Consider the following 17,041-nt stretch of genomic DNA (forward strand, 5'->3'; position numbering starts at 1 on the left):
GTTTGGGAAAAAATGTAAAGAGTGAATGATACCAGCATATTCTATTATGTTACAATGCTCTTGACTTCAAGAGTCAACTTCCTGAAACTCCACTGTAAGTTGAAGGGTGTGTACAGTTCTGGTCGAGGTGAGGATTTAGCTTTTAACGTTTTGCAAGATATTCAGAAACCACTCTATGAGATGTCAAAGAGCATGCAGTTCTAAGGGGTATCAAAAGTTTATTCGATGAAAATCGGTTTCGAAATGGCTGAGATATCCAAAAACAAGGTGAAACAAAGAGATCCTAATAAAATTGTGGCATGTCGTTTTTATTATTATCACTTTTTTGGATATCTCGGCCATTTGAAAACCAATTTTCATCAAATAAACGTTGAATCCTTCTGAAACTTACATGCTCTTTCATATTTCATAAGAGGCTTTTCATTATCTCACTTAGGAATGTTCAAAACATGAATCCCCACTTCAACCAGTACTGTACAGTCCCTTTAAGCTCTAAATTGCCAGCACATTCCTGAAGCATACCTTTTTTTTCTCTTTTTCCTTTACACCTTCCTGTCACAAGCTTTATTGCAGGGTAATAGTCTCTCTAGGGTACAAAGGTGGAATGAAGATTAAGTTTGACACTATGTAGACTGTACCTCAACTGAATCCACCAATTTGTTACATGACCTTCATCCACCACCATGCACATTTTATCATTAACCGTTAAACTCTTCTCTTCTTGACTTGCTCGTAGAATGCTTTTCAATTTTCCTCACTTATGCATAGAAGACTTCAGCAGTAAGAGTCACTAGTTTAGAGAAACTGCTTGGACATTGTCATAAGTGATTTCTTTGTCTATTCTTCTATCATCAAATTGCAAGCATGATTTTTGAAAGAAATCAGGGTAGTGAGACAAGAATATAATTGACATTGTGTAAAAATCAAATTTACAGAACATCAACAGAAACTGAAGTACCATTATGTGCAGTCAGGAATATTCATATATACAATTGTAGGCCTTTGATATTGAAAATAGAGATTTTGTTTATTTATAACATTTTTTTTTTTTAATTGATGTTGGGTGGAAGTTGCCTTGCAAATATGCCAAAAACTGTTCAGTGCATTACCAGATAATTATATCGGAAACTGAGGGGCTGTTTTTTGATACTTAGCGTGAAGTTTCATGTGATTATTTATCTTTTATTATGTATCGTGATGTAATAGATGTATTAAATTTTCTGTAAAATATTTGTATGTTTTTGTAGGAAATGGAAAAAATGAATGAATGAATGATATGGAGTGAGAATGTGCACCGCAGAAAAAAAAAATCTTGAGGTGTCAGGTGCCTTCAGCTCACTGATTAGAGTCCTCCCTGTGGCTACACACAAAATACACTGCCAGCTGCCAAGGCTGTTTTTATGTAATAGTCAATGTGTGTTACAGATTGGTTAGCTAATTTGGCAGCATACATGTAGGCATTACAACAGCAAAAAAGAAAGGAGAAAACAATATAAAAACTTTTTACCTCGGATGTTTTTCCTGCAGTGTAGATAAAAAGCTCAGATGTTGGAATTTTCAATGATATACCTCTGCATGATCCTTTCAGATTGGCTACGCAAGAGCTGTGACTGCGGCCAATCCCGACCAGGCGATATTCAAAGAGTTGGAGGGTCTACTCGGAAGCCTACCGGCCAGTCAGCCCCAAACCAGCCAGAAGTCCTCCCCCACCCTGGGAAATCCCGTCACCCCACCTAAACCGGGCAGCACCCCACCCTTGCCATCGCCTAATCTCAGTGCCGGCTTTAAAGGAAACCTTGCTTCAAAAGGTATGGTCAGGCTACAGTTAGAACAGAAACTGGTACTTTGGGTAAGCCATTAGTAATAATATTAGACAGAGTTTCTCGAATTGAATAGTAGACTCTGTCGACTGCATTGTGCTCATGCCTTCTTGGTATGAGTTTCATTACTGCAGTACCCGAGGTGATCATTTTTTAAACATTTCATGAATGAACTGATTGCAAAAGAGCATACTCATTACAGTGTATTTATGAGCCACGACGTATGAATAGATTCTGAAGGGTTCTTGTAATATGACTCTGTTGACTCCATTGTATGATATATAAATGCATGGTGTTACATTTCATTCTTGCAGTTTATTTGGTTTTCGTTTAATGTCATGAATAGATTGAATGCAAAAGAGCATACTACCGGTAATAAGGATGTAATCAAGACTGGAGTCATATGAAGTATCCAAGAGAATTCTTTGTCTCCCTGGAGTCCATAGTCCACACATCTGCGTGGTTCAAGTTTCTTTATTACATTATTTGAGGTGTTCTTTGCAACATTTTATGAATTCATTGATAGAGAAAGAGTACACCCACACACTGGTTACACTATGTGAATATTTTAAGATAAGAAACACTATGAACTGACTATCCAGACCATGCAAAGAAAGATGCATGACAAACGTCACAAGGCAGGTGTAGTCAGCAATGGTAGGGAAACTGTTATTGGCAGCCTGTCACTACAGTTACCGATTTAGCTGCGTGACTAATCCGTCCAATTTTGATGCCAGTCCGATCATTTTTATTAAGGGATTTGCATATTGCCAAATCCTGACCAATGCTTCGGACCCTATTTCCTGCATATCTGCACAGGATACTATAATTCCACATGCCCACCCACCAGGGGGGTATCCACCACGAGTTTACTATTCAGGCAGGTGAAATTTTTTGGCACTTGTCTGTTAGATGCAATGGACATTCATCTAATTTGCTGTGTCGGTGGGGGGGGGGGGGGGGGGGGGATTGCCCTGTTTGAAAACAGTATTCGTTCCTCTTAATGGCAACCGGAGTCTTATCATTGTCATTACAACCTAGCAGAGGTTGAAATGAGTTTGTGCACATGGACAGCATGTGAATTTGTTTCATGCCTTGATGTTTATCATTCAAAATGACAAGCATTTTATTCAGGGATATGTGCAGGAACTCTAACTATCCTAGCCGAAAATGGGAGTGTTGGAGTCTCGCTCGCTTCGAGGCCATTTTCTCAAAATCTCCTTCTTGAGTTTGAAATTCTCCCGCTCTAGCTGTTTGTCTTCCTCTTAAAGATATTTTTCCTCCCATTTAAAATTCAGCTTTCTCCCTCCGAGGTTTAGTTTTGTAAGTTATCTTAAAATATAAGACTAAGATAGCACCAGACTAGGCATCAGTATGCAAAAGCTTGCAGGGCCTACTGGAACCCAGCCGCAAGGGAAGTCTCACCTTGTGTTCATGATGTGTGCTACGCACACATTATCTTTGGTGCATGTTTGCATGATTTGAGTCTCCAGTTTACTAGGGTGTCCAAGCTGGAGGATCTCGGGTTTATGAGATGCTTGGGGTTGGAGCCTCTGTACGTGCATATGATATCCATTTGTGAAAATATCCACGCCCTCTTTGACTTAATGATTATAGATTGATTTTTAAAGCAGCAGCACATCAACAAATTTGATCAAAGTCAAACAAATTCCTATCAAACTGTAAAGTTTGAATGTCGGGCTATGGAGTGTTGCTTGTAGCCATATCAAAATTGCAACTTAAATCTTATTGATTTGTATGCAACCTAGACAAAATGTCCTTTAAGAAAGAAAAAACAATTTGATTAAGAGATGCACGTGAAAGGAGCATGCATTTTCTGAAACTAATGTGTCATTTGAACTTCACTTTATCATGCTTGGCAGTTTCTAACCATGTTGCGAAGCGGATCGGGAAAACGGCCTCCAACGCATCCCTGCTTGGTCAAGAGGAGGAAACAAGCGAGGCTCCCAGCCACCCAGAGTGCGTCGTTGTCACGCAACCAGAGGATGTCCTGGTCATTGCCCTCGGAAACCATAGCAATGACTGCCCAGGAATGCTCTCTGAATCCAAGGTAAGAATCCTCCTCCTCGAAGAAGACTTCCGGATGATTTTCAGACTTTTGCATTTGAACATTCATGAATTGGTTGTGCTGGGTACAGAGTTTTAGAATTTATAATGATTGGGATAAAGAATCGGAATGTTCTCCAAATTTATAACAGATCACAATGAACAAGGATAAAGACATAGTAGCTTCAAATAAGAATGCATGAGAGGGGGCTCAAGGAAGCAGAACAATAGAAGAAAGCATGCATAAATTCTACACAGGTAAAGCTTGTAAGTGGTATTGTAATGGAATTACATTGCTGAAATGTGTGAGCCTCATGTGTCATCATCCTTGTTCAGTGTATTATGTCTCTGTTGTTGTTGTTTTTTTCAGAATATTGGTTTATCTGCCAAGGCCCACAATAAATTCCACAAATCATTATATGGCACTATTGACTTATGTACTACAAGATGTGAAATTATGTGAATTGTCTGGAATCTCCCTTCCAAGAAGTGTTTAGTGGATAATGACCTCTCTTAAGTGAGGGTGACGTATAATGAGTTATATGTGTTTTGATGAGTGTTGGAAAGTGTGAGTCTGTCTGCATTTCCTTTTTTCTTTCAAAATATTAATCAAGTTTCAATTGCAGGTTTCCACTCAATAAACTCAACTTAGCATGAATTCATTGTATCTCCAGATGCAAAGATCAATTTACACTTTGCTTCTAAGAAAGAAAGAAAAGGAAGAATGCTAGTGAGTTTTGTTGCTCAGAAGTTTGTTTTTATTTTTTTCTCTCCTTTCAATCAAAACAACAGTATTTACATGTCTTTTGCTGTCCATGAGCGTTGTTTCTTATTGGGTTTGTACAGTCTTTGGGACCCTTTTGGCTTACTTTTTGCTTTGCTTTGTGTGCTCTTTTTTTGATTTTGTACGTATATATCTTTATATCTTTTTATTGTCGTACCATGGTATCGCATAATTATTAATGATACGGACAAAGAATTAAACTGAATTGAGTTGAAAAGTGAGTTATTATCATCGAGCTGCTCAATCAGTCCTTACCATCAAAGATGCTTTCACTATCTGCAAATCTGATAGCATGCTTTCTCCTCTGCGTAGAACAGATGTTCTGAAACTAAACTTACATGAAAGGGCAATTTATTTCAATCCACGTCTATGAACAGGCCGAAAATGAAAAATTCATCATGCAGAGATCTCCTCTTTCCTCAGCATTTCAGTATTCACATAGTTGCTGTTAAGTGTGGGATTTGGAGATTTCACTTTAATACAAACTTTGCATGACTTGCGAGTGTCATATTGTTAACAAGTATTTTTTTTTTCGGCCTATTCATAGACATAGATTGTTAATAGTTTTTCCTTTATGAAAGTTCAGTGGAGCATGGACTTCTAAAAATTCCCTCACCACAAAATATTTTGTGCTAAAAATGTCCAGAAGCTTTCTTATGCCATATACCAAATGAACAGTAAGTAGTCTTCATAAAAATCGAATAAGCATGAATACACATGAAGGACAAATTCTGAAGGTAGATCTACATATTGTTGGTAGTGCTATATTGGGAGTTGACTGAAGTTCTCAGGAAAGTTGTATAGTAAATTTGTTCATTTGCTTGCTTGCTTGATTCCAGGTGCTGAGTTCATTACCTCAGAAAGCTAAGTCCAGGGAGGCAGCCCAGTTGAGGGTCAGCGGCAACCTGGCATCCATCAGTGAAATGCCAGAGAAGCACCTCAGGTTCTCGGCAGATGCTTCTGGAAATAGCGACAACATGATGGAGGCCATGTCAATAGGTGTGCTTAAAAAAATTATTGTCAATTTGAAAAAGAGTATTAAATTTGATCTTCGAAATTGTCTTGCCAATTTGAAGATCAAGTATAGATTTTAGCGATTTGGAGGCTTCTGATGGTTCTGCAACCAAAATAGATCATGCTATACAGCTAATGTGAGGCTCAGATGAGAGAGAAATGCTTTTTATGAAGCTTATGAAATGCTAACAATGAATTTTAGAAATATATGATGGCAAGATACAGCACCACAGAATTTACGTTTCTGGAACCTGATGGGTCTGGAAAACAATATTAAATGTATTTGTCCCATTGTGTTGATATATGATATGCCATGGCCGTGGTGGTGCATTTCTCTTGGCTTGAGCCAGCCAATAAGTCAGTGAAGTCAGGTTTGTGAGACCTTTAACCCCTCAAATGTCATCACATCTCCCTTCTCACTCTCCATCCCAGGCGCGTCCAACTCGGTGTACTCCATGGACCTGGAGGCGGAGAATGTAAGCAACCTGAGCGGGCGCAACACGCCCCGCTCCGCCATCAGCATGGCCAGCAGCACCACGGAGCACCACCGGCCCGAGATCATTGACTCCACCCAGCTCCCCAACAACACCAACATCACGGACCAGTTTGGGAAGTTTGACATCTGCACCAACCTCCAGGACAAGAAGAACATGGGCCCAGGTAGTCATGGCGACCAAATCCTCTACAATCCAGGGAAATCTATTTGTGTGCCTAGAAGGAAAAAAAAAGAAGAAAAGAAATGATAATATAACAGTGGTGCACATTTGTAATGGACCACTTCTATCACTGGTATAATCCAAGCACATGGAAGTCCTAGTTACAATAATACAGAAATGATTCTGGCAGTGTAAAGGGAATGCTATTGTCTCATTACATTGGACAGAGAGATGGGTCTTCAGTCTGATTTTGAATTTAGTATTGGCCAATTCTTTGCAAATGCATTATTTGTAGCAATACATTGAAGTTGTGTGAAATGAAGAGTAAAATACTGTAGTGTTGGAGGGAAAAAAGGGGAAAAAAATGTATTCCCTCTCTTCTATGTGATTGGTCACTACTTGCATGGTTCACTGTCATGGCTTAAATACCGCAGAGACTTTCAGTGAAACATGGAGCACAGATGTGATTGGCAGCGACACGTCGGAGCCAAACCCCAACGACCACCTTCAAGAGATCGCTGAGGAGGAGGCGTCGCTGCAGGGGGCCACGGCAGCCTTCCTCGACGTCCACCCCGTCCTCAACGACCCCCAGGAGACTGGGAGTGAGACGTGGAGCGTTGACGTCTTGCAGAGTGACTCGGAGCAGGCTGAGGTAATCCTTCGATGTCTTCGTGGTTTGGTGCGAATTTGGAAAGGTCGTTGCCATTCACTAGTATATGAGTGTTTTCACTATGTCTGTCTTTCCGTCTGTCTGTGAGCTGTGTGTTATTGCTCTCTGCCACAATAACTGAGCCCAACTGAAGGTAAGCCCAGTGAAAATTTGCAGTTTTCTGTTTGATTACTTCAAGATGAGGAGATGAAAGTTTATAAAGGTGTTACAAATGTTGCGGACCAGATTACTTATCCATTTTCAAGAAATTCAAGGGAAATTTTGCCCACTTCTTGAGCCCAATGTAAAGTTGTGCAAGACACAATTTTCAACAGTAGCAGAAAGTGCACTGCCATGGTAACAGCACATAATGGCCTCAAAATCAGGTAAAGGGCTTGCAGATTAAACTTCTTATCCCATTTTCTAGTGATTCAAATGAAATATGGCACACATGATGAGCTTGATGTGAAGTTGTCTACAACACATTTTTCAACACTAGCGGAAAGTGCATTGTCATGGTAGCAGTGTTTTATGGCCTCAAGATGAAAAAAATGTGGTGATTGAAATTCTTTTTCTGTTTGTAAACAATTCAGAGGAAATTTTAACGCACATGGCGATTGTGATAGAAAGTTTTCTGAGACAAATTTTTCAGGTGTAGGGGAAATTGTGTTGCCATGGTAACAGCACATTAGTTACCATGTATTGTTCTCGGCAGTGTACCAATACAGAAGTGCTATGGGTGAGTACCATTGGTTGCCTTCAGTGATATATCTAGTTTTAGTCTGAGGAGAGAAAACAGACACTGGAAGTAGCATGTCCCTTTTGCAGGATCGTCTCCATGAGGTGGAGGACGCCCAGCTGGACATGGGCAGTGTCATGACGGAGATTGAGTCTGAGCAGCTCCTGGCCAAGGTCTCGGCCGAGGCGGGATCCAGGCGGAGCTCGTCGGGGGAGAGCCAGAGCGTGGACCGGAGCTCCAGCAACGACAGTCCCGGCGTGGAGGACTGCGCAAAAAGAGGAGTGAGTCCACCAACGTGCACATCATGAATGCAATATATCGTCAGAAATCAAAACCACAAGGGGCGTATTTTACCCTAAATTTTAAACATTTCTTACAAATTTACCCACTTATGATTGAATAAACTTTTTGTTTCATGAAAAGGGATTGTTTTGTTTTTATTTACACTCAAATCTTAAAAGGCAATAGTGCCCTTCTGTTTCTCAGCTGACAATTTAATGGTCATGTATCATACCTGTCACATTGAAAGATACAGTGGTCATGTTACAGTCATGTGATGTACACATGAATGCAAGATATGATGGTGATGTGATGTACACGTTGTGATGAAAGATATGGTCATGTTATAGTAGTCCTCTGATGTGTGCATCATGGTGAAAGACATGCTCTGGTGATTTAATGTACACCTCACGATACAAAATATGACGGTCATGTTAAGATGTGCATGTCGTAAATACATCCTAAATACGTCGTAAAGGGTATGTCGTGGCTACTTGACAAAAGTGTCATGAAAGTGAGACCTGATGGTCACATTACGGTCAGGTGACTCTATATAGTTTGGAGTGATTCGCCATCCATCAAGCAAGTGCCATGTATAGGCTGGTTCTTTTAAAGGGATTGTATAGAATTGGTTGAGGTGAGGATTCAGCTTTAACTTTTCTGTGAGATACTTTGAAATCACTTAACGAAATGTTAAAGAGCATACAATTCTAAGAGGAATTCAAAGTCTATTTGATGAAAATCGGTTTCGGAATGGCTGAGACATTCAAAAACAAAGTGATTGTTATAAAAGGTGGGTCCCACCTCTTATTAGGATTGCTTTGTTTTTGATATCTCAGCCATTTCAAAATCATTTTTCATCATATAAACATTGAATTCCTCATGAAATCACATGCTCTTTCATATTTCATAAGAGGTTTCTCATTATCTCACACAAAAAAAAAGTGTTAGAAACCTGAAGTTAAATCTCAAGCAAAACTGTACTATCCTTTTAAACTCTCGCTGTAGATCAAGGTAGCCATTCGTCCATTTCTTTGCTGATGAAATTGCACCATGTCATATCTTCAGGCACAGTTCCCAACTCTCTTATCATATCATTGGCTGATTACTATTTATGGAGGCTGATAGCTTTATGACTTCCAAAGGCATTAAAATTTCCTCCTACTCACTCTTGATAATGAATTTTACAGTAGCAGTTTCACTTTCACTTTACTTTAACTCTTTATGTGCCATGGTGGAAACCCCCTGTGTCCCACGTTATTCTGAGACACGTAGGTAGTCATGCTTTGAGAAAGAATTCTGTTTTTCCAATTTGTATAACTTCTACAAATTTCTGTTAAGATGAGCATAATAGTAGGCAAAGTTAAAGAGGAATGCCAAGCTTTGTTTCAATATAAATTGTATGACGACTCTATTTTCAATTTTTCTTTTGAATGACTAGTTGCTACGTTACTGTAAAGGCATGACTTTTGCACATAAAACCGTGACAGAAACTTAGAATATACGAGCAAATCTAGTTGGGAACTTCGTTTGATAGTCGATCACCACATAGAATGCAAGCCGTATATGAGAGGAACAAAAGAACGAGAAACGCTTTCATTGTGCCGCGGGATTAGAAGTAATTAGCGGTTTATCGATCGGTCTTGGCGGCTTTGTTTGTTGAGCAGAATATGCAAAGTTGGCACGCCATCGACTGAGTCGGACGTGCGAACGTGGCACATAAAGAGTTAATATTGGTTCCCTTCACAGAGGCTGATGTCGTGATCAAAGAAAAATTTTCTTGATTTTTCAGGCACATGTCACAAAATTATAACCAGGCAACGAATATGTAGACCTGTTCAATCCCATGCATAAACAGACAGAGTATTTGATGTCAAAAGTCCACCAAATATGGGTAAAAAACGGGCAGTCGATCGCTAATAGGAGAAAGGAGCTACACAGCACACACACACACACATGCACAATCACAAATCATCTTGCTGGTATTCCTTTGTGCCCCATAGCATGTGATTTGTAGATAAATACCTTGAAAGGGTGATGAATTTTAAAAGTTATATCTTTGTGTGGATCAATTTTGGTAACTGGCACAAGAACAGCCAGAATTGATGAGATTCCAGGGTGTAATGTATATGGACAAAAGTGCCTGGTGCTCATTTTGGAGAGAGTTCTGCAATTGCTGTAAATTTCAAGTAATTGGCAGCAGCCAGAAAGCCAACAATCAACTTAGAGCATTTAAGCCATTGATGTTGTTACTGCAGCTATTGTGACTTAACAACCCAAATGGCAAAATCTCTGTGTAATAGGCCCTGGAAATGGTGTTCAACTTCCTCATTGCCATTCCATTATAGTAAATTACATACTCACCTATTGTGTGTAATGCCAGAATATGAGTTACTGGTACTCAAGTATCAAAATCTCATTAACGTTGGTAAGTTACTATTGCTTATCAATGTCGATAAATTGTTCCCCATGTTTCTGAAGGGCGGTTTACCAATGGACACGTCGGGTCCCAAGCTTCCTGGCATGTACCCTTCTGATGAGCTACCACCTATCCACAACCTTCCAGCAAACCAGCGGCTGAAGGAGGCTGCCATGTACAGGCAGACGGCCATCCCACCAAGACCGACCAGACATCCCCCAAGCTCTGGGATCGGGAGTTCCTTTGATCCCCTCAGCGGCGATGGAAGTCAGGTCCATAGCAACGGCTTCACCGTCACCCCCGAGAAGACTGCCAAACCGTTCTCACCTCTGGAGGTCAATAGCGTCCTCCAGGACTTTGACCCCCTGGCCACGACTCCCTCGCCATCGGCCAATCCCTTCACCGCATCCATGAATGGCAATGTGCCAACGGTCAAGAGGAGTAACCTGCCCCAGGGAGCTAAGCCTAAGGTGCGCCCAGCCCCCAGCCCCATGCAAGGGATGCCTGCAGGGGGCGGAAAGTACAACGACAATTTGGGCTCCTTCAACCCTCTGTACGACATACACAGTGATGGCTACTCCTCACCGCAGAAGCCAGATGGGCTCTTCGACATGGCCCCTAGCAGCAGCCAGTTTGCCATCATCAACCATGGATTTTCTGATCAGCCAATGAACGGTCAGCAGAATTCAAACTACTTACCGGGATATAGCAACCCGATGGCCAATTTTGAACCTCCGCAGCCCGGCGGCTTACACCCCTCGCCGTTTGTACCCCAGAAGACACAGGGTCTTCCGTTTCCCGCAAGAAACTCCCTGGGCGGATCGGACAGCGGCGTGATGTCCGGCGAGTCCGGGACCAGCAGTGACCACTTCTCCAACCGTGCGGACAGCTCCATCAGCACGGCCAGCAGTGGCAGTGCCTCTCTCCTCATGGTCTCCTCGGACAGCTTCAAGCCCCTGGAGTCCAGCCAGATGTCCAGCGGTGAGTGGTCACTGCTGGACAGTCCCGCCAGCCACTCAGCCAACTTCCTGTCCTCTCCCAGCTCCAGCACAGGGGCAGTGGTGGGCAGCTCAGAGGAAAGTGATTCCAAGTTGGGGAGCACCCCCTCGTTTGACAGGTCCATAAGCAGTGACAGCTTTGAAACAGTAAGCGGTGGTTGCACATTTACTATAAAAATTGACATAATTTGGACAATATATATATATTTTTTTAGTTATCTCACTCTACCAAAGTCTATTACGAAAGTTCACACTTTGACATCAGAGGAGGATGATACATATTTATGGTATCTTTCGGTGAACATGATATATTATAAGTCTCCACAGTAAGGACCAAATGGATATGTTTTGTTGTATGATTCTATCGTAGATAGTACAGACATAAAATTTTGTATTATATTTGTACTCTTTGATGTATGCTCAAACAGTATTATTCATCATTGTTATCACATGTGTTGTACTGTGCTGTGATTTTGACCCTTGAGCCATGACACTGTTCGACTACTCTTTCTGTCACAGGAAGCGGGCTTAGAAAGTCCAGACAAGGGCAAATCATGGTTCAAGAAGAAATTCAAGCAGATCAATAAATCCATAGGTAAGTGGAGCATCAGTGAACAACATCACCTCTCTTCTAGGATTCAGTAGTTACATTTGCCACATTTTGTACTTCAAATTTTGTATGGTCGATATTGCATGTAAATCAGTGTTTCCTACATTGAAAGGCAGCAGTAAAACAAGAGAAATATAAGGAGCAACTTGGTAATGTGATTAAATGTAATAAGCAATAGTTTTGTTGTCATGTTATCAGTATCAATATATATATATATATATATATATATTTTACATTTATATATATTATATATTTATATATTTATATATATATATACATTCTGAAAAAAAAAAATGATTTTGAGTATGTAGACAAGGGTATCTAATGAGATAAACATCTAGAAAGCATGTTTATGAGCCAGATGACCATATATTCTGTCCAAATTCATAGACATCAGACTTTTTTTTGCAGTGATATAGGAAAGAAAGGTGTACAAAGTAGTGGTTAGTTGATTCCTTTTTTAAGTTTTTGTCTTCTCAAGCAATACATGACAATTAACCCTATCTGTACAGGGGGGACTTGGGACAGCATGTAAAATGCTGTGGTATTTTATGTGCTAATCCACACTCGAAACACACAAAGGGTTAATTGAGTCAGAAAGGGTAGGTTAACCTGGTCAATTTCTTTGCAGCTCGCTCCAAGTCCCAGAAGGAGAAGTCCAGCAGTGTCCGAGAGGATGCAATGTGGCCGCAGCAGGTCAGCCAGCAGGGTCCGGCCAAAGACATCAAAGGGTCATCAGATAGCCTTCAGATCATTCCAAACCCCGCCCTGGTGTCTGAACCTTTTGATGCAGGTGACTGATTTGCCCCTTGGTATCCCCTGTCTGCTATCTGTGCCCCATCCCCCCCCCCCCCCCACCTCTCTTTAATTCATCATGAATATCATGAGATTTTGCCACAACATTCCTTTTTTTGTTGAAGAGGAGTGATACCTAAATATACAGTGCGTATAAAAAAAAAAAAAAAAGGTAATCCAACTTGAGAGGGCTACCGTTTTATGATTGTCAACTATGGAGATCGTACTGCTGATGAGAGGAAATGGGAACTCCTCCTCTTTCCATTGATACCTTATTGTTTTGACAAATGTTGAGCACATTAACATTTTAAAGACAATGACAAGTTGCACTTTTTTCAAGTTTGAGCATTAACACGAAGTAACATTGAGTGTCTAGTGGAAATGGATGAGACCTGTCAGTGCAAGCGGTCAAATAAACAGGTCAGCCTGCATGGCTGCTGGTTTGTCTTTAGGGTTTTCTCTTACTTTTTATGCTCCATAACCTTCAACTTGGCTATCTGTTGGATAACCTGGTCACATCCCGCAAAGGCCAACCCACACAATCCATTTTCTCTGTTCATATTCAAGACATGGTGTGTCGCTGCAAGCTGCTTGTATGTGTTGAACAAGAACTGTGTGGGTGGGATGGCCTTTGTCGCCTGTCAAGATGATTAATGAAAATTGCTGCAGCACGATTCTTTTTGAAGACCCAGTGGGTTAACTAACTTTCACTTCCTTGATTTTTCTTCTCTTATGCCCAGATGATGGTGTCAAGGGGATGTCTGTGCCAGAGACCAGCGGCGAGGACATCCTGAATAAGTACCGCGACCTCGGCAAAGGTCGTCCCGTTGACCCCCTGGAGGCCAATGATGACAGCATCACAGGTATGGTTGCTATGGCATTTCATCATCATCATTGTCATCATTATCATCGTTATAGTCATCATTCCCATTTACAGTTCAGCCTCTATTATCCGGCCTCCCTTTATCCAGATCTCGCTATTATACGGACGCAATCTTGTTACGGGAGGAAAGGGGGATTCCCAACTCCTTGAGAACTCCTACACAAACACACATGAATTACATATTACTTCAAACATGATTAACATACATTACATCAAATTTCCTTCCAAATTGCTTACCTTCATACATTTTAACATCCCCAAATCATCACAAGAACATGGACAAACAATGTGCTCGAGTCCTCTCACATCGCATTGCCACATACAGCCTGTATAGGTCCACACACAGCCGCCGATATGACTAGTATAGACATGCATTGTTTCGAGTCGCTGGCTAGCTGAGCAACGAATAATTGAACACTCAAAAATTGTTCACACACAGTACACACACAAAGAGAGAGGGAGAGAGAGTGTGGGGAAGAGAGCAACCCAATCGCAATGCGCGCGCTATCACTTTTTACCTTGGGCCCGGTACGGTATTAGGTACACGTTGTATATAATGTAGCTGGACTGTTGCAGTCTGCCGCATTGGGCGATTTAGAGCTTATAGTCAATCTAACAATGGCGACCTACAGTCGACTTTGCGGAGCCGTGATGATCGAATTTTGAAGCATAGTTTCGTTGACTCGTACTGTTTATTTTCAAGATCTACTTAATACAAGGTACTGTAATTATTTAGGTAATTTATAAAAGAATATGATTTCATTCTTGCAAACACGAACATCTATTTTGTGGTCTGTTACTGAGTGTAACAATGAAAAGGTTGCAGTATACACATTACTACATGTGATAATGGGCTACGTCAGTACATGTGTATGTACATGTACATGTACTACACGTATAAAGCATCGAGTCTCCCGTATCCGGCCAAATCCCTTATCCGGATGAGCTCTGGTCCCGACTTGTCCGGATATGAGAGGTTCAACTGTATACCCTTACTCCTTCCCATTAGCATAATTCCGATTTATACCCCCCATCCCACCCCACCGAATGGATGGGGTTAAATGTTTCATTGCCCATGTGGCCTTTCTCCATATTACTGGTCTGGCCATACTACATTTTGCTTTTTAGCTCACCTGAGCCAAAGTAACTTTTTACATTTTCATCTTCTCATTGAAAAGCCCAAGACCGATTTTCATCAAACTTGGCAGGTAGCATCCCTAGGGGGTTAGGAACTCAATTTGTTAAAATGGGCACCATGCCCCACCCAGGGGGCCCCCAGGGGGGCCCAAACCCCCCAAAATTAAGGAATCTGTAAAAATCTTCTTCTCTAGAACCAGAAGTGATAGAGCTAAGTTGATACTGTGAGTTAGTACATTGATGACTGTAGTTTCAAGTTTGTTCATGGCAGAATCAGGGGTGCCCCCCTTGGGACCCAGGGGAGGGGGGTGGGGAGGGGTCCTAATGGGGCCTAAATTGTACATTTTCATCTTCTTCTTGAGAACCCCATGACCCATTTTCACCAAACTTGGCAGGTAGCATCCCTAGGGGGTTAGGATCTCAATTTATTAAAATGAGCACCATGCCCCACCCAGGGGGCCCCTAGGGGGGGGGGGGGGGGGGCCAACCCCCCCCCCCCCCCAAATGAAGGAATCTTTAAAAATCTTCTCTAGAATAATACTATGAGTGAGTACATTAATGACTGTAGTTTCAAGTTTGTTCATAGCAGATCCAGGAGTGCCCCTCTTGGGGGGGGGGGGGGGGGGGGTGTTCGGAAGGTCCAAATGGGGGCCTGAATCATACATTTTCATCATCTTCTTCCTGAAAACATCATGATGGATTTTCGTCAAACTTGGCAGGTAGCATCCCTAGGGGGTCAGGATCTCAATTTATCAAAATGGGCACCGTGCCCGCCCACCCAGAGGGCCCCAGGGGGCCCATCCCCCCAAATTAAGGAATCTTCAAAAATTTGGGCCCTTATTGTACATTTTCATCTTCTACTTGAGAATGCCTGGTCAAATTTTAGTAGAGCTGTGACTAATTTAGATTAGCGACTGCGTGAAAGGTGAACTTGCGATACTCAGGTGAGCGCTAGACCTGTGGGTCTCTTGTTCAATTATTTATGTCTTGTAGAAAACAGAGCAATTATCATCTGTAATATATGTTTTCTGTTTCATGTCAGATGGTATCAATGCTGACTCATCAGTGGATGAAGACTCCGGTAGTCATGGCGACAAGCCGGACTCCAACAGCACCGAGCCCAGCAGCTCGGCTGACTCGGACAGTCTAGAGTCCACCTACGCCTTCAACGACGCCAAGCGCAAGCTGCGCATCGTGCTGCGCTCCGCCGACTTCCACAACCTGCCCTCACTGGTGGACTTCACCTCGCACTACCGACCCAACGAGGGCCTCGGGGAGCTCCAGTCGTCCGTGGACGGCCGTGAGATGTCCCGCCACCCAGAGAACGAGCTGGTGGCGTTCCTCAAGGTCCAGCTGGCAGAGGCGATGAACCTCCAGGACAAAGCTCTGATTGCTCAGCTGAGGGAGACGCTGCGATGCGTGGGCAACTTTGATAATGAAGGGTGAGGGTGCAACAACAACAAAAAATCTCCATTGCACTGCTGTTAATTTCCAGCCCATATTTGTAGGATTTGCCTGTTATGACATGCCTTAACTGGATATGAAAATTGATGTGTTTGCTTTCTGCTGAGAACCATAGTGAAAAAAGAGCACAAGAGTAGTTGTAATTCCTTAACTGTCAGTCATGCAAATTGGCATTGTGATTTTCTCATTCAGAGAGGTTTAACTTTATCTGAGGTATAAAACCAAATTACCATGTGTTCCAAAAGGGGTTAATTAAGATTTTATACCCCCACCACACACACACACACACACACACACACACACACACACACACACACACACACACACACACACACACAGCTGTCAGTTTTATTCCTGAGTATGTCCATTTTGTCAATTATGTCAATTTTGATCTTTGCTAAAAGACAAAATAATTCTCACATTTTCACAAGTGAGAGTGCATACTGTGCAGTCTGACAGTATACCTCTGACTATGACGTAGAATTTAAAGGTGCTGTTGACAAGAAATGATTTGCAGTGTGAAATTTTCAGAAATTTTGTGCTGTATGGAACTATCCCAGAAAAAAAAAAACACAAACATGTGAATACTTAAAGCTCATTTAGAGATATCAAATTATGTTCAAGGAATGGTCAAAAGTGGCACAACCAGTGAAATTGAATTGTGCAAGAGAATCCACTTTTACAGTGTGAGGCCTGGAAAGAGACTATGAATGGAGACTAGACGGCT

At 41.7% G+C, this 17,041-nt stretch overlaps 1 protein-coding gene across 1 annotated transcript in view; it reads left to right on the top strand.

The window, feature by feature from the left end:
• Window positions 1–17,041, top strand: part of LOC140240447 (GTPase-activating protein and VPS9 domain-containing protein 1-like) — a 39,029-nt gene that overhangs the window by 18,266 nt on the left and 3,722 nt on the right. The window contains exons 3-14 of the mRNA XM_072320218.1: window positions 1,589–1,808; window positions 3,704–3,891; window positions 5,511–5,670; window positions 6,118–6,345; window positions 6,776–6,993; window positions 7,819–8,010; window positions 10,490–11,572; window positions 11,945–12,024; window positions 12,477–12,478; window positions 12,667–12,828; window positions 13,571–13,693; window positions 15,893–16,292. Coding sequence (XP_072176319.1) covers window positions 1,589–1,808; window positions 3,704–3,891; window positions 5,511–5,670; window positions 6,118–6,345; window positions 6,776–6,993; window positions 7,819–8,010; window positions 10,490–11,572; window positions 11,945–12,024; window positions 12,477–12,478; window positions 12,667–12,828; window positions 13,571–13,693; window positions 15,893–16,292 — 3,056 coding nt within the window. The remainder of the gene's footprint in view (window positions 1–1,588; window positions 1,809–3,703; window positions 3,892–5,510; window positions 5,671–6,117; window positions 6,346–6,775; window positions 6,994–7,818; window positions 8,011–10,489; window positions 11,573–11,944; window positions 12,025–12,476; window positions 12,479–12,666; window positions 12,829–13,570; window positions 13,694–15,892; window positions 16,293–17,041) is intronic.

This window comes from Diadema setosum, chromosome 17, assembly GCF_964275005.1.
Source record: "Diadema setosum chromosome 17, eeDiaSeto1, whole genome shotgun sequence".
NCBI lineage: Eukaryota > Metazoa > Echinodermata > Echinoidea > Diadematoida > Diadematidae > Diadema > Diadema setosum.